The following is a 26,880-nucleotide window of genomic DNA, read 5'->3' as shown; positions in this document are numbered from 1 at the left end:
CGCAGGACGGCTATGAGGCTATCCTTTAAGCCCATCTCTCATCTCTTGTGTAACTGGAAAACGGGCAACACTTCCTTCTCATGGAGAACAACGACTATCCAACCCCCCCCCCCCCCCCCCCCTCCACCTACAATAATGGATATTCGCGACATTTTATATCCAGCAGCGCTATTGTTGCCAATTTCCCGTGTTTGCACATTGACATGGGGCTGTCGATCATTCGTGTTTCAGGGGTGGACTTTTGAAGTCCAAGACCCTTCTGGACATGTAACCTTGATTATGCATACCCACAGATTGACGGCATCAACCGAACCCGAAACCCGGCTCCAGCTAGAGAAAAAATCCCGAGTCCACGTTCGTCTCCTGAACTTGGGGTATCCGCCCATTAAGGCTGCTCTCCCCGCACAGGACTCGACCCCGTTAGGCAAAAATCGTCTCAGCATATCAGCCAGAATTGGAGCAACTCTTGACTGCCGAGTATTGATCCAGAGGCGTGGTAATTACCGGCAATTCATGTGGCTACTTGAGTAATGAATGATCAAGGGGCGTGGAACCTGCGACTCATATGGCAACATTGGTCTAGGGGGTGCGGAAAGCCCGCGACGCACGTAGCCACTTGAATACCGCCCGAATGCGAGTAACATAAAGGGTTAAGTCGAGATATTGGTTGTCTCGAGGGAGGCAACGGATGGGTTGACAACGAAATACACAGTCCGCAGATGGGTCTATTGGAAAAGGGATTTAAGGGGCTGGGAATCGTACTTGACATGGGATGAAAACAAACAACACAGACACACCAGCTTGCAGTGCCGGCTAAAAGTAGGTTAGGCTAGATTGATGCTAAGATGAAGAAATGTGAAGTGAAGTGAAATAAGAGAAAAGACCACTATATAGTTACCTTACCTGCGCTTAAGGCTGCTGAACTCTCTAGCCTTCCTTCCCACGGCCTATGCTCCTTCCAGGCATTCAGCCCCTCTCCACAATCGGAATTACAAATAGCTACTTTCTATTAGGCAGTGATCAAAGGGGTTCGTGTTGTTTAGTTTAAATGCTCAGCGTTTTAAGTTTCCATGTTTTCTTTGCCAAGAACAGCAATCGCCTCAAGATTCTGAGCCCATGGCTTAGGTTGTCTTCATTCCATCTTCATCAGCAAGCAACCTTCAACATAGTAATAACTACTTATGCATGTAGCTAGATGAGTCTCCATTGCACAATCGTTGAGAAACCCCGGAGGAGCAACGGATTTTAGGCTCGCAGTTATTATTCATTGAAACTGGGGACATACGTGTTTGTCTAGTTAAGAGTTCGTCCAAGATCGCCAAAATAGGTCACAGTAAGCCGGAAGGCAGACGAAAGGCCCCCAAGGTTCCCATATGGCTCTACAACTGAGGATGGGGGCGAGCTTGCCAGATTATTAGGGCAGAGCCGTATTCATGATGCTTCTCGGAGTTGATATACCACTCGTACTTTTTCTAATCTCTTCAGCAAACTTCCTTCGTTTTGCTCAAGATATGACAGGAATATGGTGCACACGACCGACACTGCGAGCATACAATTACTTCCTAATTGCGAAGGTTTGAGGCGCTGGACTAAGAGCAGCATCGTCATTCACTGACGCAACCTCGAGCTCTGCGATTATGGGGCAGGGTATGGGGGATACTTTAGGTAAGCGAGGGAGCACGGATCCACCGATTACGTCCATGCCGCCCAGTGCCAAGATCTTAGTGGGGCCTTCAATACTTGCCTGGATGCCTGACCAACCGCCAGGCTGCTATCGGTTATCAAGAATCTGAATTCGAAAAATTCAAAAAACATAGCCCCACCAAAGGCGAATTTCCCCCACCTTCCTCGTATCATCAATAATAACTGCTGCTTGGGCTGGATACTTGATCTGATTTCCCCTCAACCTGGAGAAATCTTTCACCCTTCTCTCTCCCCACAGCAAATACCTGCCGTTTTCCGCAACTTTTCACGACCGACTCCCTGACTGATAGGGATTCTTTCTTCAAAATGGTGTCGGCATCCAAAGAGAAACGTCTCGCCAAGAAGGCAGCCGAGGGCAAGGAGAAGAAGACAGTCGCCTCGCGATCCAAGGCGAACTCCAAGAACGCCAGCGCTGCCGGCTCGGTCAACGGCGATGATACACCTCCCATCGAACTCGATGCCCACGGCAACCCGATCGAGTCTGAGGAGCCCGCCACTTCGGCCGACAAGCTGGGCGAGGTTAAGCGCCTCGCCGCGCAGCTGGATAAGCACGGCATCTCGGACCGAGTCACCACGGGTGTCCTGGCATCGACGCCGACAAGCAAGGACGTAAAGATCACGAGTGTTAGCCTGGTGTTCCACGGTCGTGTTCTGATCACAGATGCCACTCTCGAACTGACGTTGGGCCGAAGATACGGCCTGTTGGGCGAGAACGGTTGCGGCAAGAGTACCCTGATGAAGGCTATCGACCAGCGCGAGTTCCCCATCCCACAGCACGTTGACATCTACCTGCTCAACGAGGGCGCACCACCCTCCGACCTGGGCGCTCTGGAGTGGGTTGTGAAGGAGGCCGAACTCGAGATGGAACGCCTCGACAAGCTGGCCGAGAAGTTGTTGGAAGACGAGGGCCCAGAGTCACCGGTTCTGATGGACCTCTACGAGGTATGTGTGCTCCCTACCCCGGTATCCCCGGCCGCTTTCTCTGCCCTTCTCTCGATGCTAATTGCCTCTTTTCTCTTGTAGCACATGGAGATGATGGACCCCTCAACTTTCGCCACCCGTGCTTCGCTCATCCTGACTGGTCTCGGGTTCGACAAGAAAACAATCCACAAGAAGACCAAGGACATGTCTGGTGGCTGGAGGATGCGAGTTGCCCTGGGGAAGGCCCTCTTTGTCAAGCCAACCCTTCTGCTTCTTGACGACCCCACTGCCCATTTGGATCTCGAGGCCTGCGTGTGGCTCGAGGAGTACCTGAAGAAGTGGGACCGCACTCTTGTGCTGGTGTCTCACTCGCAGGATTTCCTCAACGGCGTCTGCACGAGCATGATCGACATGCGGGACAAGAAGCTCATGTACTATGGCGGCAACTACGACACCTACACCAGGACCCGCAGCGAGCAGGAGACCAACCAGATGAAGGCATACCAGAAGCAGCAAGACGAGATCGTCCACATCAAGAAGTTCATCGCCAGCGCGGGTACCTACGCCAACTTGGTCAGACAGGCCAAGTCGCGGCAAAAGATCCTGGACAAGATGGAGGCCGACGGTTTCATCCAACCCGTCGCTGCCGACAAGGTGTTCACCTTCCGATTCGCCGAAGTCGAGAAGTTGCCGCCGCCGGTCCTGTCTTTCGACAACGTCACCTTCTCCTACTCTGGCGACCCCAAGGATGATCTTTACCGCAACATCGATCTGGGTTTCGACATGGACTCGAGAACGGCCCTCGTGGGACCCAACGGTGTGGGCAAGTCGACCCTGCTCCGACTCATGACCGGCAAGCTGTCGCCTACCCAGGGCTCCGTCACCCGCCACACCCACCTGAAGCTTGGCCTGTACTCGCAGCACTCTGCAGAGCAGCTTGACCTGACCAAGTCGGCGCTCGACTTTGTGCGGGACAAGTACAAGGACAAGACGCAAGACTACCAGTACTGGCGCCAGCAGCTCGGTCGATACGGCTTGTCTGGTGAGTCCCAGACGGCCCTGATCGGCACCCTATCCGAGGGTCAGAAGAGCCGTATCGTCTTCGCTCTCCTTGCCATCGACAGCCCGAACATGATTCTGCTGGACGAGCCTACCAACGGCCTGGATATTCCCACCATCGACAGCTTGGCTGATGCCATCGAGGCCTTCAGTGGAGGTGTCGTCGTCGTCAGCCACGACTTTAGGTGAGTCACAAACCAATGCAAATCCTGCGTCCCCCCCCCCCCAACCAAAGTTGATTGCTGACCATACAACCCTCTTTACAGATTGCTTGACAAGATTGCGAAGCAGATCCTCGTCTGTGAGAACAGGTCCATCAAGCCATGGGGTGGCACTATATCAGACTACAAGAACTACCTACGGAAGAAGATGGTCTCTGCCGGAGCAGTTTGAACAGAATGAACCAACAGACAGGCATGACCTTGCATTTTGATAAATAGATAGACGGATGACCAACGGTCGGCTAACATTGCATGCATTTGCGCGAAGCCTAAAAGAAAAAGGCAGTTTGCGCCCAACGCACCAAAAAGAGGGGGGAAGGGTCCCCTTGGTAGGGGGTCGTGGGTCGTTGGTCCCAGCAAAAGAAGAAGACTGGCAGAAAGACCGCGCGGGAGCCTGGATATCCCCATTACGGAGGGAATCAAGGCAATGCGCAACTGCGTTTTTTTGGGCACTGGGTAGAATGGATTCTGCTGGTAGCCACGAACCAAAATCTTCATCATTACCATTTCCTTTGGAGCCTGTCTCTGGGTGATTTGTGCAGTATAGGTACCTACATACTACCCAAACTAATCCGGGTGGCAATTCTGGGCCTTTGTAGAACCCCGCATACAAAGATTCTTAAGTCCGACAATCTGAAGGCATTCCAAGATTTGCCGGCCCTCTGCATTTCTGGCTCGGCTATCTGGAAAAGGGGCAGGAATTTTTTAGCCATATCATCTGAAAGAAGGACCGTTACCCAACACTGGCTTTTTCAACCGCCCGGGCATGGGTTGATACACTTTTGGCCGGCCTGGGAAGGTGCTGAGAGGCAGCAGAGCGAAGGTTTTGGAGCAGGATGGGAGTCCAACAGATCTGCAGGCAATATTAGGCTGTGGTTGGTTGGTGAGTGTGGGATGGTGGGTCTGAGGCGACTCGGGTACAGATGCACGGATGTGGATTGGTATCGCACCAGATGCTGACGCACGTGCCAGGGAGCAGCCCCAGCTGATAATTCTGAACCAGGGCTGACTCTGCTGGTGGCAAGTGGGGCTGGAGTGGGTTTAGTAAAATTGTTAGTGGGATGGAGACTGGGTGGAAGCATGATGAAACCAGAGACTCAGGAGAGGGAGTAGGAAAACGCCTAGAAACTGAGGAAATGCATCGTTGTGGGTATAGCTTTCAGGAAACTTATGAGAGAGAATGAATGAAGGAATATTCATATGATATTCATCTCCTACTTTCCTCCCTGCTGTTTTCTTTTCCTTTTTCTACCTTGCCTGGAATAGGGGAGCCAGCTAACGGGCCCTTGCAGACCAGACATGCAGATCCCCCTCACTAACAATGGGCCAGGGGTGGTTGTAGTGAAGGCTGACGTCCCTCGGGACGGACGGTGGTACCAAGGGAACTTTGATGGGTGGGCTGGATCGATGGATGGATCACCTTCGCGAGAGGTGAGTAGAAGCGGGTGTCAAAGGCGCATTTTTGGGGGGAATTTCTAGGGGAAAGAGTCTGCGCGCACACACATCGCTTCAAAAACAGGCCGTGGCCAAACCCAGTAGACGCATCCAGGCCGACAACAAGGAAATAATGCCAGTCTTCTGACCAAACCATTGCATCCTCCCCATCCTCCCCACAACATCACCACTTTTCCCCTGCAACACCAGAACATTGTCACCAACCAGCCCATTGCCAGCGGCCAATTCACACTCGACTGTGACATTTTCTAGCCTGTGCTGGCTGCCCAGTGCCACTCCAACTCCACAACACCACAAACCCATCGATTTTCTCCCGCGTTTTATCGCCGTAATCCCGACCCTTTTCTCTCTTCGCAGCTGTCAATCATCAACACCATCGATTACCGCTGAATCAGCAGTCGCATCTGCATTGCTGTCCTCATTTGTGTCAGCTTTTTACCCACGGCTTCCCGACTCGATCTCCCCTCGAGCCTGTGCCCCGACAACTACGATTGAAGACAGCTGTAATTAATTGAAAGGCTTTAATTGCCAGCCATCGTTATTGCGACAGCCTTCACTCTGGGCATCCCAACTCCTGTTGCCTCCGAACTGCGACGCGATCAATCCGAATCCTCGATGGGTCGACGATAATTACAAGGGAAATAGGACTGCTTGTAGCGTGTGGAAGGAGCAGCCAGAATGGATAATTTCCACTCGACCGTGTTGCAGCAGCCACCTCATTTCGGTGAAGGTGGCAGCAGCAGTAGTAATGGAAATAAAGTTGTGCCCTCTTCTTCTGGGGGCGATGATCGAGTGGGAGGAGGAGGACGCTTGCGCGACATTCTAAACCCAGGGAGCTCGGCCACCCAAGCACCGCCGCCAGCTCATGGGCCACCAGTGCCAACACCAGCATCAGCACCGGCACCACGCCCGCATTCATTCAATCTAAGATCCCCGACACAAAGTGATTTTCAGCACCATCCACCTACCTTTTCTGCCTCCCCGCCGTCTTCCACCAACACCCACACTGCCGGTCCTCGATCTATCCTCAACAACCCCTTTCCAGCATCGCCTGCCACCGGCCATTCTTTGCCACCACCACTGCAACCACCGGCAGCATTATCGCCATCGTCATCGTCAAGGCCTTCAAATTTGCAACCTCCCCCTCGATCACCACTGCACGCACCACCTGCATACTACCCACGCGATATTCGTGATCGTGACCGTGACCGTGACCGCGACCGTGACCGCGATTGGGATCGGGAGTCAACCCGCGGGAAACCGGCTGCCGGCAGCTTCTATGACCCGACCACTGACATCACGACCAACACCAAAGAACGCCCAATCTCTGATACAGGCTCCTGGCATAACACTGCTGTGCCTCGAGTCTCAACGCCGAAGGTAAGTCATCTCAGTCCGTTTGCAAACAAATATCTGGTGTGGTCAGAAGCCATCTGTCAATTTTGCCTCCCTTTGTTCGTCGACAGCCTCACCGAGTTTTTTTTTTTCTGGCACATTTGGCATTTTTGGCGTTCTCTCCACGGGCCACAACTTCCATTGCTCCCGACCCGACCTTCCATTATTATCCGCCAATTCACTCCCAAGAAGGCTATTCACTAACCAGAGTTTTCCACCTACCATTCAGGCCCACGACCCATACTATCCTCCCGATTCTGCCTACTACAACGGAACCTACACATCACCAGCTGCCTCTGGTTTCCAATCACGCAGCCCCGCCTCACACTCCCATCTCGGCCCTGCCCCTGGGTCCATCAGCCCACCGAGCAAAGTGCAAAAGATGGCATCACCAAGTATAAGACATGCTCGTCTCCACAGTCCAGGCTCATCCACCGCCACCCCATCAGCGTTGCCACCCTTGGCAAGAACCGAATCTCCTGCACCCTCATCCAGGGCTGCAGCTGCTGCAAGTGTAAGTGACATGGCGATTTGACCTGGTGGTTGTCTCTTTTCCTCCAACTAACAAATCATTTTCAGACACCGAGCCGGGCTGCCGGAGTCATGTCCTTCTCCAACATCCTCTCCAGCTCCGAGCCAGTATCCAAGGCGAGAAAGTCGCCCTTGGTTTTTGAAGACCAGCCCGTCAAGACCGAGAAGCTCGATAAGGCAGACAAGGTGGACAAGGAAAAGAAGCCGGCGCGTCGAAGTGCCAAGGGACGCGCCTCCGACGTGAAGAACTCGGAGGCAACTCCCAAGGCTGGTGGCTCCCGAAGAACGTCCTCCAAGCCTGCAACCCCGTCGTCGGCACGGATTCCCGCGAAGCGGCAGGCCAATGGCCAACCCAAGTCGAAGAGCCTCTCCGCCAGTCATGAGAAGGAGATCCGCCAAAAGATGGAACTCCTCGATACCGATGCCGATGACCTCGACGAGAACGAGTACAGCGAGGAGCTCCGGGCTTGGAAGGAGCGATCCCTCCGCCGACGCCAAGAGATGGTTTCCCGAGACATTGAACAGCGGCAACTCCGACGGGCAGACTTCTCCGACGTCGAGGCTGTCAAGCTCGGCCTCCACTCCGACCTTGGCAAGAGGCGTTACGACGACATGTTCTACGACGAGGCCTTGCAGGAGGTGCGAGAGCGAGAGCTGTTTGCCGAGAAGGAGCGCAAGAAAGACATGCAGCGCAAGAGGCGGCGGGAGAAGTCCATGGCCACCACCATGGAGCAGAAGAACGCGGCCCTTGCCCGAGCACAAGCCGCGCAGGACGAGGCCGAGAGGCAGAGACACCTGCGCGAGGCCGAGCGGGCCAACAAGAAGGTCCAACAGACCAAGCTGATCCTCCAAAAGGGCATCAAAGGGCCTGCCAGGAACCTGGGCCCCATCGAACCCAACCTCGAGGGCGGCACCATGGCCACCTTCCAGGCCGAGAATATGGAGCCCGGAAAGGGCAAGGGTAAGGGCCGGGGTGGCCCTCGTCCCAAGAAGTCCAAGGAGCAGAAGCAGGCCGAGAAGGAGTCGGCCGAGGCCGCCCAGGCCGCCCTCGATGCCGGCCAGGAGCTTCCGTCCAAGGAGGAGACCAAGATCCGCATCAAACTCTCCAAGTCCAAGGCCAACAAGGACGATGCGGAGAAAGACAAGGAGAATAAGGAGCCCAAGGACAAAGACAAGGCTAGCGAGCCCAAGGATCCCCTGGAGACCAAGTTCCAGTCCAAGGGCTTCAACCAGATATACGACCAGATCTTGCGCGACCTCGCGCGCAAGGACGTCAACAAGACGTACAAGCTGGCGTCGGACTCGTACGCCACCAAGACGTCCAACCTCAAGAAGACGGCGATCCTCGCGTCCAAGGAAGCCAAGCGGTGGCAACTGCGGACAAACAAGGGCACCAAAGATCTCCAGGCCCGCGCGAAGCGGGTCATGCGCGACATGATGGGCTTCTGGAAACGCAACGAACGCGAAGAGCGCGAGTTGCGCAAAGCGGCCGAGAAGATGGAGCTGGAGAATGCGCGGAAGGAAGAGGCGGAGCGCGAGGCGGCTCGACAGAAGCGGAAGCTCAACTTCCTCATCTCCCAGACCGAGCTGTACTCGCATTTCATCGGGAAGAAGATCAAGACCCAAGAGGTGGAGCGGAGCACCGACCATCCCGACGAGGCCCCCGACGAGAGCGCGAAGGCGGCCGAGCACGCCGACGCGGACATGGACATGGACGTACCAGTTGTCGGGGCCAAGGTGACAAACTTCGACAGCCTCGATTTCGACGCCGACGACGAGTCCACGCTCCGGGCCGCCGCCATGGCCAACGCGCAGAACGCTATCGCCGAGGCCCAGCAAAAGGCCCGGGCATTCAACAAGGGCGACGATCTCGACGAGGACGGCGAGATGAACTTCCAGAACCCCACCGGCATGGGCGATGTGGCAATCGAGCAGCCTAAGATGCTCTCGTGCCAGCTGAAGGAGTACCAGCTCAAGGGCCTCAACTGGCTGGTCAACCTCTACGAGCAGGGCATCAACGGCATTCTCGCCGACGAGATGGGTCTCGGGAAGACGGTCCAGTCCATCTCGGTCATGGCTTACCTGGCCGAGAAGTACGACATCTGGGGCCCCTTCCTCGTCGTTGCCCCGGCCTCGACGCTTCACAACTGGCAGCAAGAGGTGCAGAAGTTCCTCCCGCAATTCTCCGTCGTCCCGTACTGGGGCAATGGCGCAGACCGGAAAGTGCTCCGGAAATTCTGGGATCGGAAGCACACGACTTACAAGCGTGATACCGCGCCCTTCAACCTCGTCATCACGTCGTACCAGATGGTTGTCCAGGACGTCGCCTTCTTCCAGAAGATGCGGTGGCAGTACATGATCCTGGACGAGGCCCAGGCCATCAAGAGCTCGCAGAGCTCGCGTTGGAAGTGCCTGCTCAACTTCCATTGCCGAAACAGGCTCCTCCTCACCGGCACACCCATCCAGAACAACATGCAGGAGCTCTGGGCCCTGCTCCACTTCATCATGCCGTCCCTCTTCGACTCGCACGACGAGTTCAGCGAGTGGTTCTCCAAGGACATCGAGTCCCACGCCCAGAGCAACACGAAGCTCAACGAAGATCAGCTGCGGCGTCTGCACATGATCCTGAAGCCATTCATGCTCCGTCGTGTCAAGAAGCACGTCCAGAAGGAGCTCGGCGACAAGATCGAGCTGGATGTCTTCTGCGATCTCACCTACCGCCAGCGCGCCATCTACCGCAACCTGCGCAACCAGATCAGCATCATGGATCTCATCGAGAAGGCCACCATCGGCGAGGACGACTCGGCCAGCCTGATGAACCTCGTCATGCAGTTCCGAAAGGTCTGCAACCACCCGGACCTCTTCGAGCGTGCCGACACCACCTCGCCCTTCTCGTGTGGCCACTTTGCCGAGACGGCGTCCTTCATCCGCGAGGGGAACAGTGTCATGCTCGGATACTCGACGCGCAGCCTGATCGAGTACGACCTGCCAAAACTCGTCTGGCGAGACGGCGGTCGGCTGTACAAGGCCGGTCAGGATAACGAGAAGGCGGGCTTCCGGAACAGGTATCTGGGTCACATGATGAACATCTGGGCACCGGACAACGTCCAGGACAGCCTCGGAGGCACCGACAACTTCTCTTGGTTGAGGTTCGCAGACGTGAGCGTCCAGGAAGTCAACAAGGCAGGCCAGCAGAACGTCTTCTCGCGGGCTGCCGAGTTGTCGCAGAAGAAGAACCGCCTGGGCTACATGAAAGTCGCCTACGACGAGCCCGAGGACAAGAATTTCACTCCAACCCATGCCTTGTTCAACATTGTATCTCGGGAAGACCGCAAACCCCTCGCCGACGTTGCGGACCGGGGAGTGCTGAGCCGCCTCATGAACGTCTCCCGCGAATCCTATGCCGACTCGGGCTTCGGCCGACTTGAGCAAGCCGGTCGACCTAGAGCATCTGCGCCGCCTGTCGAGGTGTTCTGCAACAGCCGGGGGTCGGTCATCGAGAAGGAAAACATCATGTTCAATGTACCAATGCGGAAGACCCTGTACGGCCCCAACTCGGTCGAGGAGAAGGCCCTGGTCATGCAGAGAGTCCCCCTCGAGCGACACCCGCTCCCGCCGCTCCTCCCCGCACCAGACAACGAGAAGAAGCGGTTCACCAACATTGCCGTCCCGTCGATGCGTCGCTTTGTCACCGATTCCGGAAAGCTGGCGAAACTGGACGAGCTGCTCTTCAAGTTGAAAGAGGGTGGACACCGCGTGCTGCTGTATTTCCAGATGACTCGCATGATAGATCTCATGGAGGAGTACCTCACGTATCGGAACTACAAATACTGCCGCCTGGACGGTTCGACCAAGCTCGAGGACCGCCGGGATACCGTCCACGACTTCCAGACGCGACCCGAGATCTTCATCTTCCTTCTATCTACTCGTGCCGGCGGCCTCGGCATCAATCTCACGGCGGCAGACACGGTCATCTTCTACGATTCCGACTGGAACCCGACGATCGACTCGCAGGCCATGGACCGAGCCCATCGCCTCGGGCAGACCAGACAGGTCACCGTGTACCGCCTCATCACGGCCGGCACGATCGAGGAGCGAATCCGCAAGAGGGCGCTGCAGAAGGAGGAGGTCCAGCGTATGGTCATCTCGGGCGGTGGCAGCTCGGCGACTGGCGGCGGCGTCGACTTCTCCGGGCGTAGGGCGCCCGAGAACCGCAACCGCGACATCGCCATGTGGCTGGCCGACGACGAGCAGGCCGAGATGATCGAGCGGCGCGAGAAGGAGCTCTTGGAGAGCGGCGAGTTCGACCGCGCCACCAAGAAGCGCGGCGGCAAGCGGAAGAGGGGCGGCGACAAGGCCGGCAACCTCAGCCTGGACGAGATGTACCATGAAGGTTAGTAACCAACCATGCGTCGTCGGGAGTACCAAGAGAAGAAAAGAAAAGCAGAAGAAAAAAAGAAAAGGGAAGTCACTCTTCAGTGTCGTTAACATGTCCTCTCTTCCAACAGGCGAAGGTCACTTCGACGATAAACGAGCGTCCGGCGCCGCCACGCCCATCGAGGCCGGCGGCAGCAGCCAGCGCAAGCGGCCCGCCGGCGGCAAGAAGGCCAAGACCACGAAGCAGCGCCTCGCTATTGCTGACGGCCAGATGGATGTCTGATTTTGCAGATGTCTCCCAAAGTTCCCCCGAGACCATCACCCTCGGTGTTCAATCGCACACCAAGAGTTCGCTACCCCAAGGGATTTCAAACGTCCCCCATCACCGACGCTGGAAACCATTCTCTCTCTCTCTCTGTACTTGCTCACCGACGCAACACCCGTCGAACCCGTACTTTTTATTTCATTTACTCGCTCTATTCTTCTTTTACTTGCTCGGTCTTAATTTGCTCTAACCCTCTTCATCCCCCCCACCTTTGTTTCTCCGGGATAAGAAAAAAAGAGAGAGACTCGGGGACGTCTTGTATTTGTAGGAATATAACTGCGCACGTTGTGCATAAACGGATCAAGGGGCGGGGAGAATAGGGACAGGAAGATAAACACCACGTAAGACTCAAGAGGGGACGATGGGGGGGAAACAAACATATACAGGCACGGAGCGGGCGGGTGCCGTGCCGTAGCATTATGGTGTTTGAGGGAGAAGGAAGGGGAGAAGGAGTTTTTGAGGTGTTCGGATATTGGAGTTCTCGCGCAATTCAACGACTGTTAGACCTGCTTAGCTAGCTACCTGCCGAGAGGGACAGATGCGGGGACGGCCTCTTCTCGACGGCATCTTTGCTCGGGTCTGGTAGAAAGGTAGGGGTGGTGGATATGAAGATGCTACTGGCTATCTTGGCGGCTCAACTGTGTGTGTGGTCTTTGCTTTTTGTTCGGTGGGAGTTTAGATCAGACCGGCATGCAACAATAGACACACGCATCATACATCCACATCCATCCAGCTCTGACTTGCCACGCTTGCATGCCATGGAGGATGATCTTGTTTGAAGCCATCTAACCTACTCTATCTAATAATGAACAAGTTCCCAGCGCCTTTTAACCTAACCGTACCAGCCATCCCATTATATGCGTAGTAATCCCCAACGCCAGAGGAGATTCGCACGGGAATCCCAAAAAATAACTATAGTTCCCGCAGGGTATCAGGCCGTGCCAGAGAGGTCCCTTAATCGATCCCATATACCTCTTGTGCGCCCCCAAGCAAAGCAAAAAAAGAAAAAAGGTAGACAGGCCTGGTGGGCGACGCATGACTCGCAAAGGCCCCGTCGGTCAAGGCGCAGCGTTGGGCCAGAACTAGGGCGAGGGGACACCGTTGACGTAGCGAGTACTGTCCTATAGGGTCCGCTTCTCGACCGGGGCGCCACTATCGCTGTGCTGCTGGTGGGCCTCCTGCTGCGTCTCCTGCGAGTCTTGCGTGGTGTCTGTGTCCTGGTCTGTGTCCTGGTCTGTATCCTGTGTATCTTGCGTGTCCTCCGTGTCCTGCTCCGTGTCCTGGACCGTTCCCTCCTCATCCTTCTGCGTCTCCTCCTGCTGGCCATCCTGTTGCTTCACCTCGTCTCCACCTGCCCCATCGCCCATGTTGATGATCCGCACAGTCCGGTAGGGGTGATCAACGCCCTTGCCCTCGCCCTCGTGACCGTCACTGGCGGCACCACCACCACCACTACTACCATCTCCCCTCGTACCAGCAGTCCCGGCACCAGCCACGGTCTCCTCGGCCGTCTCGGCCGCGGCCCCCCGCCCGAACAACAACACCCGCTGGCCGACGACGTAGGCGGCGAAGCACCAGAGCCACAGGCACGTCGCGGCGGCGACCGAGGCGGAGAGCGCGGCGGCGAGCACGAGAAGGGCGGCGCCGGTCCAGAAGAGGACGAAGGCGAGGGCGGCGCCGAGGGCGAGGACGGTCGTCAGGAGGACGAAGGAGACGAAGAGGAGGAGGGGGCCTGAGGAGAGGGCTAGGTTTAGGGAGAGGAAGGTCTTTCCGGGGGGGGGGGTTGGGGGTTTTGTGTTAGTCTGGTTCTTTTGGGGGGGTGGGGGGGTGGTTGTTGGTTTGTTCGAGGCGGGCCGGAAATGGCATATGGGAAGGAAGGGGAGGGGGGGGGAGTAGCATGGTGTGGGTACTCACGAATAGCAGCGGGCGCGCAACAGCAAAGGCCGTGATGCCATCCCACGCACGCCGTCGGGAATCTGGAGAGACGGCACGGTCGACCTGGCGCTGCGCAAAGGACAGCGCCCACGGCGCGGCAGCGGTCAAAGTCATTCTGAAATGCGGCAGGGCTGCAAATAAGGGGTTCGCGTAATGAGACGACGTCGTATGGGCTTTCGATAAGGGAGTGAGTGAGTGGTGAACAGCTGTGGATGGGCTAGCTGGAGGTGGGATGTGGTGGGGGTTTTGGTCTTTTCCCTCGTTCTGTGGAATCCAAGCGTGGCGTGAGGAAGGAATGAGAACTGGCGATTAAAGAGGAGGTTGGAGGACAGTGATCGGCGCTCCAAAGTCAAAAACGATAGTGGGGGATACCGAAGGGAACAGGAATGCCAAAGGGAGAAGCTGCGATGCCGAATCCAAAGCTTGGGAAAGTTGATATGGCCCGATAAGAAGAGCTATGGCCGTCTTGGAGCAAGGTTGGGGCGGTTTGTGGTACCTAGGTACGGATTAAATTAGTAGGCAGGTACCTACCGAAGCTGGGTTGTTTGAGGCGACACGCAAGTCGGCCATGCTAGACAGAAGCTTCCATATTCCATTTCTAGTCTTCTGGAGCATCCCCTCAGGGTACTCCAATGTAATATGCAAGCAGAAACAGAGTTCAACGGTCCGGGGCAGGGCCCTCGTCTAAGGGTACCCATCGACAGAAGCATCATAGCACAGCATCGGCACCTATTGCACCGTGATTCAAGTCAAGAAACAAAATCAATACCGGATATTACATAGTAGAGTACTTGGTATCCCGAAATTATGAACTTCGCATCTGTCTACCAAGACTATATCCTACATGTACAGCCAGACAGGATATATCTGGCATCTAGATGCGCAACTAGACGAGAAACAATAAATAAGAAAAAGAGCGCTCTGATATTTGTGGTCCAGTTCCCCAGGTTTCCACAGACATGTATACATCCCCCACCTTTCCTTACAGCAGCACCATACCCGCGCCGACACCCATAGCGACGATCACGTACAGGCCCACGGCAAGCTCGCCGATGGTGAACGCGTTCTTCATCGGGATCGGGGCGGCGATGTTGCTGCTCTTGGCGGAGCCGCCGCTCGGGGCGGTGGCCGTGGCAGCCTGACTGTTGACCGCGCTGGCCGAGGACAGCGCCTTCGAGCACGTGCCCTGGGGCGAGGCGGCCTTGGTGATAACGGCCTGGCCCTTGAAGTCGCACGCGGTGGAAGCCCTGTTCTGGTTCTTGTAGTACGCGTCAAGCACGTACCCCAGCTTCTCCTTGGCGCCGCACATGGAGTAGGCGCCGAAGACGCCCGACGTCACGTTGCCGCTGATGCCTACGCACGCCGACTTATCGGCGTCGCAGATGTAGTCGAAGATGGCGCCGTAGTCCTCCTCGTCCAGGCCAGATTCGGGAACGCACGACAGGGAGCTGAACATGCAGTCGCACAAAGTCGAGTCGGGCGTCGGCGGGAGGTTGTTGGACGCAACCCAGTTCTCGGTCAAGGCCGGGCAAGCGGCGGGGGAGTTGGTCGGCGTGTAGGCCGAACTGGCGGTGGAGGAGGGGCTGACCGAGGCAAGCTTAGTCTTGAGGGCGTTGTAGTTCTTCATGGGGGTGGCCGCGTTGCCGTTAATCTTGACGAGGCCTGATGTTCGGTTAGTCAAACCAAGGTGCTAAAGGTGACGTCGCTTAAGAGAGCGAAAGTCCTTACCATAGTCGTTCTCCTCCTGGAAGTACATGTAAACAATACCACCAGAGATGACGCCAGTCATGTCGGACGAGTAGAGAGCAGTAGTCTCTTCCCAGATGCGGCCCTCGGCACCACCTTGGGTGTTGCAGCCATACTCGGCAAAGAAGACGGGAACGGAGTAGTTCTTGAAGAAGTCAACCTGTTCCTCATAACCAGACTTCTGGAAGGTGCTGTGGCCGCACCACTCGTAGATGTTGTAACCCCAGAAGTCAATTGCCTCGTCCTGGCTTCCACAGTTGAAGTAATGAGCGATCTCGCTGCGGATAAAGGGATCGTCGTTGGCGGCATATCCGACGCCCAACCACCGGCCGCCCTTGGATTTGATGTACTGCTTAGTGTCACGAACAGCGGCCTTTACATAGGCCGAGGCATCGGTGTTGCTGTTGTTGTTTGAGACTTCGTTGCCAGCAAAGAAGCCAATGACGTTCTCGTATTGGCTCAACTCGTCCACGACAGCCTTGTAACGATCGAACAGGGCCGTGTCCCATGCAGGAGAGTCGCGGTTGATGGAGAGAGACGGCTCGCTCAGGTCGCTGATGACATAGATACCGGCAGCATCCAACATTTGCATGCACGCCTTGTGGTCGGCAGTAGGGTCGATGGCATATGTGCGGATCGCATTGGTGCCGAGATCTGCCAGGAGCTTGACGTCACGCTTGCACTTCGCCGCATCGGCAAGAGGGTCGACGAATTTGGTGCTATTAGTCGAGGCACCTCCAGCGGCGCTATCTTGTTGGTACGCTACGCCCTTGATGAAGAACTGGGTGCCGTTCTCGTAGAAGAACTTGGTTCCCTATGAGTTGAAAAGATGCCAATTAGCCCCTGCTCCGGAGAAGGCCGCTGCGGACGCCCGACGAAGTCGTCGGGCCGGCGGATACATCGGTCTTCTTACCTTCATAACAATCGGGTCCAGAGCCGCAGCCTGTTGGCCGAGCAGCAGGAGAGAGGCAGCGACGGCTGCCTTGGTGAAGCCCATCTTTAAGGTTTTTGGCGTCGACTCGCCGCGGAAGTTTAAACGAAAGGTCGATCCGATCGATTAAGGGGCGACGTAAAGGTAGAGAAACCGGTCGTATATCAAAGTCAATTAGTTGCAGTTTGCGTCGTGGTTGGGATCGGTTCCGCCGGAGGATGCAGGAGATGCAGCGAAAGAAGCGAAACAAAGGGTTCTTTTTCAACGAGAGTCAGGAGTACAATGCGTACGAAAAAAAGAAGAATGCAGTAACCTCTAAGTGAGGATTACACTGTGACTGGATGTCGATGTTGAGGAATGGGCGAGTTTCAGGCAATAGATAAAACGAAGGAGCACCCTGGAAGGACGAGTGGAAGGGGGGTTGACAAGTCTTGGCATCTTGGCGCGCAGCAGGAAATTTAAAGGCGGGAAGTGCCAATCAGTGCACAGACTGCAAGGGGGGAACAAGGGGCTCCGTGGCGCAGTCGTTACGTCGACGATTGTGGATATCTGCTAGGTCCAACACGGTCGCTCTATAGGTCGGCTTCCCTGTGGGGCATTACGAGGTACCTGGAAATCGTCACTGATTTGCGCCAGGCCCAGGTACTCCTAACGGCCAATAACGACATCATCATCTCGCCTCAGTGATGAGCGGAGCAAGGTCTCTTAACTATCCAATGTCTATGCTAACATATCTCTGGGAATTCCAGGCATAATACTGTTAGTGAAATCGTTGCCATACCAGTTAGGACCACGTGGGTCAGTGATATGAGAAACCACCGTACTATTATTGCTGCGCCCCGTTAGAGCAGCAGCGGATCACTCAGCGACGATGCCGGGAAAAGGGGCAGCATTCTTGAGCGTCTGCCCTGATTTCTCCCAAGCATCCAAGAAATCCAGCAGCGACATCGACATGCTCTCACCAATACCAAGCCATTGCCAAGTTCCATCTCATATCAATATACTGAACGCGTCACTGGATAATTCCAAATATCACTGCAATCTGTTCTTGGAGCTGGGTGACCATCAATTGAAGCTTTCAATCCAGCACCAGACGACGCTTTTGACCTTGGACCGCCCAAGATGTAACCGCATCCGCATTGGGGTTGTGGCAAAATAGGAGCCCCATTCGCTCGCCTGATTCCACGTGCAGTTTGGTCACGTTAACCCGTAAATGACAATATGCTCGGCCTGCGTCAGGCATATAATTAGCGCACTCGCATTACTTCGTTTGAGCCGCAACGCAATGTTGCCGGTTTGTCCGGATTATCGATGTCCGAGCCCTCCGGTGGCCGACACTGGGAGATATCGGAGTTTCGTATCCGCTGAAGGGTATTAATTGGGATCATCGTGGCAAGATTAAACACCGCTTCATAAAGTACGAAAGGCTGAAGGGAGAGGTCAGAATCTGCATGGGTCGCCAAGCAAGCCTGGAATTGCCCCCGAACGACCAAGGTTTTTGAAGGCCAAGACCAGAGACGAGTCAAGCTTGTTCGTGCCACAAGAAATCACTGCAATACCAGACCACTGCTCGACGACAAGCCTCGGTAGCAGAATTACCGTTGGGCTCCCTATTTCTCACTTTTGTCTCCCATGTTTTCCGTCTCCCACTCATCCCCAGAATCCCCTCGTTCTGTGTGCTTGCGACACCATCACATCAGCCGTCTGGGATTCCAAGTGATATAATACGCACTGGCTAGTTGGCTGAGATCGGTCAGATATATCTTGCTGCTCGCTTTACACGTGTAGATTCCTGCTCGACTGGACGGTTCATCTTCAACAAATATCTGGCAATCTACACAGTTCAAATATAGAGATTCAACTGACTCCACTCTCAAGACCCCTTGAGCACTGATCAACCTTGACTGTGATGGCGATGCCCTTGCTCAACAAGGGGAACGTCTTTGACATCAGATCCCTCGATTCCAGAGGCAGACGGTGACGGGGCTGAGAGAACATCGGCGGCATCGCGGACGTGTGCTCCATCCTGTCCGATCGACGGGGCCGCGTGTACGACTTTGACACGAGTCCAGGAAACGCGCTCATCGGCCTGCCACTACACCGACAGCGAGAGGGAGTACGACAGGGATGGCGGGATGGGCAGGGGAGGAACAAGAGGAAAGTCATGTTGTTTGGGGCGATGCTATACCCGGTCAAGGAGGTTGTGGATGGCAGGGTCTCTGATATCAAGTGGTAAGGAGAGTGCCAATGTCGTGAAGCATCCTGCCTATACTCTCTATGGGCACTGGAATGCTGGCGGCGAGTGAGGGAATCACGTGAGCCAGGTCTCTACTCTTCCTCCGCACTCTTTGGTCCCCTGTCCGGCCCGATATCACCTGCACTCATGATAGGTAGGAACTCCCTGAGCCTCCTCAGCCAAGCCGCCAACAAGGCAGTCTAGGATAAGAACTGCCTCCTTGCGTAAATTCACCGCCCCAGGTTGCCCCCGCTTCTCGAGCCTGGCGTTGGATTTGGGTACGCAGAAGCTGACAATGCCCAAGGCACTATCGCCAGCGATAAATACAGCGAGGCCCTACATCTGGCATGGGAACGCTTTGCCCGGACGTCTACTGCCGTTGCGAAGAGCCTCTTGTCTATCTATTTACTGGAGAAGAGTCTCCAGGCGTCCTCGCCGACATGTTTCTCCAGGATTGGACTTGGCCTCGCAACAGGTCTCATAATCGCCTCTCGTTCTGACGAGGAGGCCACTGATATATCACCTCCCATTGCCGACTAACTTCCCAAGGCTTGATCCATATGCTCCAGCCTTACATACGGCATCATTTTCTCTCTCAAACCCGGCAATCCCATCAGTCATTCGTTCCTGGATATCAAGTTTCCCATAGTTTCCCATGATTTCCGACGCCGATCTGTTTCCTCACGGATGCTGACAACCAGTCTCCAGATCAAAAACCAATACGCCTTTCCATGTCATGACACATCCTAATATCAATTTAGAACCACATCCCGTAATTCCATACACACACTTGAACCGCCGCCAGCTGCGCGGGAGTCCGCAGCAAAGGCAGAAATAAAAACCGAAACTGGGAAACCCCCACATCAGAACCGCCGCCGGGTCCTAGGCGGCTTCGAATCGAGGCTACTATTACTCGACCCGCGGCTGGCGCCCGACGCAGCGGAACAGGTGCTGGAGCGGCGGCGGTCGGCGCTGGCCTGCTGCAGCAGGCGCCTAATCTCTGTCGAGAACCCGGCCTTGCCCACGGCGCCGAAGGCGTTGACCCCGTCGGCGTCGGCGGCGGCCGGGTCCGCGCCGCGCTCCAGCAGCGCGCGCACCACGGCCACCTTGTCGGAGATCAGCGCCACCGCGTCGATGGCCGCCAGGAGAGGGGTGCGCAAACCCGGACCCCTCGCATTGGGGTTGGCGCCGTGCTCGAGCAGCGCGCGTGCCATGGCGTCGTCGGCGCGCTCGCAGACGCGGTACAGCGCCGTTCGGCCGTGATGCTCGGGCAGGTCCGGCCCCGCGCCGCGGGACAGGAGGGCGAGCGTCAGCTTGGCGTTGCCGTTCTCGGCCGCCATGAACAGCGCGGTGCGGCCGGACCCGTCGGGGCTGTTGAGCAGGTCCGGCCGGCTCGCGAGCAGCTGGCCCGCCACCTTGACGCCGCCGCCCTTGGCCTGGCTGCACCGGTGCAGCGGCGTCTTGCCGCCGCGGTCGCGCGCGTCGGCGCGCGCGCCGTGGTCCAGCAGCAGGGCCGTCGTCTCGGTGTTGCGCGTGCCCGCGGCGAGGAGGAGCGGCGTCGCGCCGTCGGCATCGTCGGGTCGCTCGAAGTTGGCGACCTGGTCGACCATCTGGCGCAGCACGGCCGTGTTCTCCTCCTTGACGGCCAGGTGGAGGGGTGAGGTGCCGCGGGTCGGGTCGCACTCGTCGAAGGAGAAGCCCGGGACGTTGACGTCGAAGCCCCTCTCCTTGCACCACCCGAACGCGAGGTCGGACGGCGACGAGACCGGCTCGGGCACCGTCTTGGGCCGCAGCGTCTGGCGGATCCACTCCATGTATCCGCGGGCCTCGTCGAAGGCCTGGTCCAGCTGCAGGGCCCTGACCAGCAACTCGCCGGACTCGATGACGAGGTTGACGGGCATCGGGACGATCTGGCGTCGGCCCTCGAACGCGCGGTTGAGCATCTTGATCGCCTGCTTCACGTCGCCCTCGACGGCCATGTAGACGTTGCCCAGCTTGTGGTATAGACGGCATCTCCGGTCCTGGTCCCTGGCCTCCCTCTCTCGGCTGCACTCCTCGGCAAGCAGGGCCTCAAGGATCTCCCGCCCTTCCCTCCTGCTCTCCTTGGTTTCGCTCCCCAGCAGGATATCCGCCAGGAACTCGTTCATGTCTACTCGCTCACGATAGTCGAAGGGGACCATGTGCACCTCGGCCAGCTTCTCCTTCCATCGGATGGCCTTGCGCTGGTAGAACGAGGCCTTGAGGAAGATGTCGCTCTTGACGAGCAGGAGGACCATCTTCTGGTTCTGCTCGAGCTGGTGCTGCAGGATGTCGAGGCTGGGGCAGTCGACGACCTCGGGCTCGGGGTCGAATGTCCTTGTCTCGGCGTCCAGAGCCATGTCGATGCCAATGTTGGAGGGGATGCCGCGGTGGTGCGACAACGACCGGTCGTCGAGGGAGAGGACGTCGGGCCGGAGCGACCTCCCGTCGAGAGAGAGGTCGTCGGGGTCGTGGAGGGAGACGGCGGCGGCAACGTCCTCGACCGTTAGCCTCCACGCCTGTATCTCACGCTTCACGGTCATGTTGGCGTCGGCGACGTCGTCTTCCATCTCGGTCAGCCGGGACTGGGCGGCCGTGCCTTGTCCTGGAAGGGCCAATAGGTTCGCCGAGCGGATGCTGTCTTTGAGGTTGCGGACCTCGGCGGTGACCCTCTCCTGCGACTTCTGCGTGCCCCAGAGTGTGCCGAGCGACAGGGTGATGAGGCTCAGCTGGAGCACCTGGGTGTAGGAGCCGATGTGGACCATGGTCTGCTGGATGGTGTTGGATTTCAGGGACATGGCCATGTTCATCCGGGCCTTGGCGAACGAGCTGGGGTCATCCGGCACGTCGGGTAGCTTGCTGTCCAGTCTCTCGAGGGCGGCCTGGCACGACTGGGCGATCTGGAAGATGTTCTGGTAGTGGTCGCGCTCGAAGGGCCGCGGACCGGGCCTCTGCTTGAGGACGTGGCCGAGGTTCAGCAGGGACGTCTGCAGGTTGCGGGTGTTCTCGTAGAACTCGGTGATCACCTCGGGAACCTCTCGCGCGTCGTTGACGAACTGGGCGGCGGCGTGCACGAACTTGCCGCAGAAGGCAGCAATGCCTATGATGCTGGCCGGTATCGATAACGGGTCCATCTTGTGTAAGGGTTGGAGTGGGTTTTGGGAACTCGGCAGAAGCAGCTCAGATGGAAGGGACCCCCCCGTCTGAAGTTATGAAATGGTGGGGCATGTCAATGACTGGACCGATGACGATAGAAACAGGCACACAGGGAGGTAACCGACACACAGGGAGATAACCGAGGGTTAGGGGTGGGTTGTGGAGGAGGCGGTGCAGCCACGGGGACGGATTGTTGATCAGCTCGCATGGCAGCTGGTCCCGCCGTGCCCGCCCACCGGCTTCGAATGAGGGAGCAGGTAATCTATCATTGCAAGGCTGCCACTATCCCCACCCACACGGAACTGCTGCCTGGGAATCGGCACCCTTTTCGCGATCCTTGTCAGGTTGCAATGGTTGCAGTATTGACTGCATTACGGTATACGAAGCCTTGTGGCTCTTTTGGTTGCCCCGCTCCTGAGTCCGGGGCAGCTGTGTCACGGCAACATGGTAGGTGTTCAGCATCTGAAAATAGTAAAGATCTGCCTCGCTTGGGGGAGGATGGGAGAGGCAAGACAGCAATTGGACAACCACTCGTCCAGGGCGAGCAACCAAGGCCACGGCACAGCCCGCAGGTCCTTGCTTTTGTGTATCACGCTCTTGTTTCTTCTGAGCCACTATAGCCTGGGCTTACTACTCATCTCGGGTGGGAGTCTCTTATGGGTGTACAATCGACGTACAGCCACCTTTTTGCTCACCGGCAGTCGGTCTCCAATGCGGCGGCTCTTATGTACGACTTTTGGCCGTGTTAGATAAGACAGTCCCTCTTTAGTTCTTCCCAGCCCCAGAAATCTGTTTGGCTATGTTTCACTTGAAAAATGCAACATGTCAAACCCTCAGCCGGTTTTCAGGTCCCCCCCGTTCCCCACCTCTGCCGGCCGGCAACAGAGCCGGTGGGCTGCAAATGTGGAGCTCGCCGAACGGCCGCTTAGCGTGACCGGCCCTGACAGGCTCCACGCCCAGGTCCGGCGCCGACAGAACAACGACAGGGCCATTATCGAGAACCCCTTGGGTAGCCCGCCGTCTCTCTATTTTTTTCCAACCCCCAGTCGTCGACTAACATTCCCCGGCAGCGCATCTCACAGACGAGGACCTGGTCGCCGACGTGCGGCACTTCTCGCAGGCATGTCTCCCCGACGTCGATACGGAGAGAATTCTCCGGGCAGCCCGTGTCGCCAAGGACATCCGGACCTACGACGAAGTTGCCCGGAGCACCGTCCCCGACGCCGGGCGTGACCTGCCCGTCCAGCTGACCGCCAACGAGAAGCGGGCGCTCAAGGCCGAGAGGGACAGCCTGCTAGAGGGCGGCATGCTCATCGTGATTCTGACCGTATCGCTGGCCGCCTTCCTCCAGGGCCACGTCCAGAGCAGCATCAACGGCGCGTCGCTGTATGCCCACGTCTTCGGCCTACCTGACGGCGGCGGCTCCGACAGCGGCTCCGACACGGCCCTCGACGTCAGCGCCTTCGACGAGTGGAAGCTCGGCGCCGCCAACGCGTCGCCCTTCCTGTTCGCCGCCGCACTGGGATGCCCCCTTGCCCTGCCCATCAACGACCTCTTCGGCCGCAGGGGTGCCATGGCCATCGCGGCGGTGCTGATCTTTTCGAGCTCCTTGGGCGTCGTGTTTGTGCATCACTGGTATGAACTTTTCGGCGTGAGGGTGATAAACGGCGTGGGTCAGTACACACACACACACGCAAATGGTGTCTTCCGACTCCTGCCTGGGATACTAACCCTCGTTGTTTTTCTAGGCATGGGAATAAAGGCCGTTAGTACACCAATCTTGGCGGGTGAGACTTCTCTAGGTGAGTTAATGACGGGAATTAACCCGATGCGGTGACCTCTTCAGCTGGAACATTGCCACTAACTGCGCCCATCTTCTTGGTAGGCTTCTGGAGAGGCACAAGCATACTTGCCTGGCAGCTCTGGTCCGTTATGCCCCTCCATTTCCCTCCCAGGCTGTTTCCTCTGCTGACTTTCAGGTTAGGGTGGCGTTCGGGATGATGATCGGATTCGTTTTCAACCTCATCTTCACCAGCGCGAAAAGCGACTCGACGACGGTGAGGTTGATCTTGGGTGCCCCCATGGTGCCTTCATTGATGCTGCTCGCGGGCCTGTACTTCTGCCCCGAGTCGCCACGATACTACATGCGGCCAAGATCTCTTAATTACAACCCGGCGAAGGCATACAAGATCTTGCGGAGGTTGCGGAAAACAGAAGTATGAATGGCCCTTGTCGATTTGGGAGCGTCTGACTTTTCGAGAGGCTGTGGGCTCCATCGGTTAGCTACTCGAGCCAATGCTAACAAGTATCTGGCTCTGCCTCAGCTCCAAGCACTAAGAGATGTCTATCTCGTCTACAAGTCCATCGAGCAGGAGTATTACCTGGGTGCCGACGACCTCGACCATCCAGAGCGACTCGCTTCCCAAAGTGTCCTCTATAGACTGGCTGGGTACTTGCGCCAGTACAAACAACTCTTCAGAGTGCGGAGATTACGCAACGCGCTCATCAGCAGCGCCACCGTCAACCTCGCCCAGCAGCTCTGCGGAAGTGAGTTACTTCTCTGTCACGCCCAACGCTGCCCAATACTGTCGGTTTCTGTTTCTAACTCGGGCTGCTAGTCAACATCCTGGCCTTCTACTCGGGAACAGTGTTTCTGTATGGAGGCGCAACTACGACCAAAGCAATGGAATTCAGCTTCGGATTCGGTAGGCTAACCCTCCCACCCTCCATCCCCACCCCACCCCCGGGCGGCATCGACCAGTTGACATGTCTGACGTTGGGCTGCTTTGCCTTATTAGGGGCCATCAACTTCTTCTTTTGCCTCCCCGCAATACGGACCATCGACACTCTGGGCCGGCGAAAGTGGCTGACCATCACCCTGCCTTTCATGGCTGTCTTCCTGGCTGCTGCCGCCCTGTCGTTCCGCATTACCGACAAGGGCGTCCGGACCGGCATAGTGGCCATGTGGCTGTTCCGTGAGTCTAGGTGTGGGCTGAATACCCCTGATGCCTTGTCCTGACGGTTCTTACTTTCTAGTTTTTGCGGCGGCGTACTCTCCTGGTTTAGGTATACAAATCACCCGTTTTCGCTCCAACGGCTCTTGCTAACCTGGACCTTGTTTAACTAGGACCCATTCCTTTCACCCTCGCATCCGAGAGCTTCCCCTTGTCCCATCGCGAATCTGTGAGCCATACCCTTGAACCACTTGTCCCCTTGACCCCTGGCATTTGCTCATCCCATCCCCTCCAGGGCTGCGCATTCGCCATCGCAGTCAACCTCTTCTTCGCCGGCCTCCTATCCATCTGTTTCCCAACGTAAGTTATCCCCCACCTCCTCCCCATCCTCCTCCTCTTACCCTGCCACCCCAAAATAACCAGTCCCCCCTCCCCCCCCCCACAAAAGACTAACCAAAAAAACCAAAACAAAGCATCATCTCCCACCTCCACAACGGCGGCACCCTCGCCCTCTTCTCGGGCCTCAACCTCGTCGCCCTGGCCCTCGTCTTCGCCCTGGTGGAGGAGACCAAGCGCCGCTCGCTCGAGGACCTGGACCTCGTCTTTGCCGTCCCCAAGCGCGCCCACGTCCGCTACCAACTCGGCACCTACCTGCCCTGGTTTGCCCGCCGGTACCTACTCGGCCGCCGCGGGGAGGAGAAGCCGAGCTTGTACGTGGACATGATCTGGGGGAGCACGGGAGGGGGAGGTGGGGCGGGAGAAGGGGGTGGGGATGATAAGGGGTTGGGGACTGCTGCTGGTCGTCGGGAGGACGAGGGCGTGTTTGGAGATGGTTTTGTCGGTGGTGGAAGGGGGGATTCGGATGCCGAGTCGGTTGACACGCTGCATGCCTGAGGGGGTGGGTTTTGAACGGAGCTGAAATGGCGGTTCTGTTGCTACCCGGTAGCTTGTAAGTCTACGCCGAATGGCACAAAAATGGAGATATACACGCGGCACACACACACACGCACACATGCACATACGTATTTAAGCAGGGGCAAGGTCAGGCAAAGGCAGGCAGATTCATGGTTCTAGCTAGCCTTCGTAGAATAATCTTCTAGTCAAAATACAGTACCGACCATAAAGCAAGAAAGAAAAGGAACTGCGGGCAGATAACAAAAAAAAGAACGAAAACCCGGATAAGGCGATAGAGGAAAAGGAGAAAAACAAAAGCCTATCGATCCGCTTCCAGGTTCCCCTTCCTTCCACTCGGTCCATCCAGAAAGGTTTTCCCTGATCAGAAACCATCGATACAACAACCCCGGTCTCCCTTGGCTCCTTGTTGATGCGATCCATATAACCCCTCAGCTCCCCTATCAGCTCCCACCCCCCCCTTTGCACGTGCCTCCCTCCCTCCCCCCACGTGACGCTACCTTCTCTCCTTCAGCCCCTGGATCGGAACAGCAGAAACAATTATAGCGAGAGGCAGTGTGGGCAAGCGAGCGAGTGAGGGAGACAGACACAGAGAGAAGAAGAGACAGGGAGGCAAAAAAAACAACCAAACAGAGACGGCATATATTCCTACATGGTCTGCCATGGGCAGACTCCCTTTGTCGAATAGTCCATGAAGCAGAGACTGGGAGAGAGACAGGGGCAGAGAGAGACATAGAGAGCGAGAGACGGAAGATATTTGAGAATCGGAACTAGTCAGGGGGTGGGTGGGTAGGCGGGTGGGTGTTGTTTTGTGTAGTGTACTTCGTTTGTTCTCTTGCGCCAGATTCCTCCCATCTCTCGACGCATCCTTCGCCGTCTTTGCTTGGGGCCCAGAAAAACGTCCGCATCGATCAAGTGTCCCCTTAAAAGAAAAAAGAGAGAGAGAGAGAAAACACCGTTTTGTGCATTCAAAAATTCCAGAACACCAGTGCCAAGCCGCCGGA

General features: G+C 56.7%; 6 protein-coding genes across 6 annotated transcripts; 3 read left to right on the top strand and 3 right to left on the bottom strand.

Moving 5' to 3' along the window:
* The first annotated feature begins 1,832 nt into the window (after positions 1-1,832).
* QBC33DRAFT_574621 (P-loop containing nucleoside triphosphate hydrolase protein) lies at positions 1,833-4,427 on the top strand. The gene is made up of 3 exons (XM_060430764.1): positions 1,833-2,646; positions 2,728-3,869; positions 3,951-4,427. Exons 1-3 carry the CDS (start codon positions 2,011-2,013, stop codon positions 4,075-4,077), a joined length of 1,905 nt encoding a protein of 634 aa, XP_060278215.1. The 5' UTR covers positions 1,833-2,010; the 3' UTR covers positions 4,078-4,427.
* A 2,710-nt stretch (positions 4,428-7,137) lies between these two features.
* On the top strand, positions 7,138-11,946 carry QBC33DRAFT_564249 (putative ino80-like protein; the record flags this gene model as incomplete). Its single annotated transcript, XM_060430348.1, has 3 exons — positions 7,138-7,269; positions 7,335-11,679; positions 11,795-11,946. The coding sequence occupies 3 exons, from the start codon at positions 7,138-7,140 to the stop codon at positions 11,944-11,946; spliced, it is 4,629 nt and encodes a 1,542-aa protein (XP_060278214.1).
* Positions 11,947-12,938: 992 nt separating this feature from the next.
* On the bottom strand, positions 12,939-14,471 carry QBC33DRAFT_297143 (uncharacterized protein). The gene is made up of 2 exons (XM_060423384.1): positions 13,903-14,471; positions 12,939-13,754 (listed from the first exon to the last, which is right to left on the bottom strand). Exons 1-2 carry the CDS (start codon positions 14,035-14,037, stop codon positions 13,110-13,112), a joined length of 780 nt encoding a protein of 259 aa, XP_060278213.1. The 5' UTR covers positions 14,038-14,471; the 3' UTR covers positions 12,939-13,109.
* Positions 14,467-17,009, bottom strand: QBC33DRAFT_553175 (Glucanosyltransferase-domain-containing protein). The gene is made up of 3 exons (XM_060429373.1): positions 16,583-17,009; positions 15,652-16,483; positions 14,467-15,585 (listed from the first exon to the last, which is right to left on the bottom strand). The coding sequence occupies exons 1-3, from the start codon at positions 16,664-16,666 to the stop codon at positions 14,906-14,908; spliced, it is 1,596 nt and encodes a 531-aa protein (XP_060278212.1). The 5' UTR covers positions 16,667-17,009; the 3' UTR covers positions 14,467-14,905.
* Positions 17,010-19,699: 2,690 nt separating this feature from the next.
* QBC33DRAFT_462355 lies at positions 19,700-21,988 on the bottom strand (the record flags this gene model as incomplete). The annotated part of the gene is made up of 1 exon (XM_060425064.1): positions 19,700-21,988. The coding sequence occupies one exon, from the start codon at positions 21,986-21,988 to the stop codon at positions 19,700-19,702; it is 2,289 nt and encodes a 762-aa protein (XP_060278211.1).
* An 844-nt stretch (positions 21,989-22,832) lies between these two features.
* QBC33DRAFT_602390 (uncharacterized protein) lies at positions 22,833-26,151 on the top strand (the record flags this gene model as incomplete). Its single annotated transcript, XM_060432153.1, has 12 exons — positions 22,833-23,019; positions 23,081-23,683; positions 23,759-23,812; positions 23,896-23,935; positions 23,995-24,226; positions 24,335-24,557; positions 24,629-24,715; positions 24,809-24,985; positions 25,047-25,070; positions 25,138-25,193; positions 25,260-25,324; positions 25,438-26,151. 12 exons carry the CDS (start codon positions 22,833-22,835, stop codon positions 25,856-25,858), a joined length of 2,169 nt encoding a protein of 722 aa, XP_060278210.1. The 3' UTR covers positions 25,859-26,151.
* Positions 26,152-26,880: the final 729 nt, after the last annotated feature.

This window comes from Phialemonium atrogriseum (assembly GCF_030411735.1).
Source record: "Phialemonium atrogriseum strain 8032-3 unplaced genomic scaffold QBC33scaffold_49, whole genome shotgun sequence".
Taxonomy (NCBI): Eukaryota; Fungi; Ascomycota; class Sordariomycetes; order Cephalothecales; family Cephalothecaceae; genus Phialemonium; species Phialemonium atrogriseum.
Note: the sequence above shows the minus strand (reverse complement) of the source record. Positions and strands in the feature narration are given on the sequence as shown.

Bases quoted from the DNA above. Each gene is read 5' to 3' on its own strand.
- QBC33DRAFT_574621 (XM_060430764.1), top strand. From the start codon at position 2,011: ATGGTGTCGGCATCCAAAGAGAAACGTCTCGCCAAGAAGGCAGCCGAG. The intron at 2,647-2,727 runs GTATGTGTGCTC...TTTCTCTTGTAG, and splicing joins TTCTGATGGACCTCTACGAG to CACATGGAGATGATGGACCC. The intron at 3,870-3,950 runs GTGAGTCACAAA...CCCTCTTTACAG, and splicing joins GTCGTCAGCCACGACTTTAG to ATTGCTTGACAAGATTGCGA.
- QBC33DRAFT_297143 (XM_060423384.1), bottom strand. From the start codon at position 14,037: ATGACTTTGACCGCTGCCGCGCCGTGGGCGCTGTCCTTTGCGCAGCGC. The intron at 13,755-13,902 runs GTGAGTACCCAC...CCCCCCGGAAAG, and splicing joins TTGCGCGCCCGCTGCTATTC to ACCTTCCTCTCCCTAAACCT.
- QBC33DRAFT_553175 (XM_060429373.1), bottom strand. From the start codon at position 16,666: ATGGGCTTCACCAAGGCAGCCGTCGCTGCCTCTCTCCTGCTGCTCGGC. The intron at 16,484-16,582 runs GTAAGAAGACCG...TTCAACTCATAG, and splicing joins TGGACCCGATTGTTATGAAG to GGAACCAAGTTCTTCTACGA. The intron at 15,586-15,651 runs GTAAGGACTTTC...ACCGAACATCAG, and splicing joins CCAGGAGGAGAACGACTATG to GCCTCGTCAAGATTAACGGC.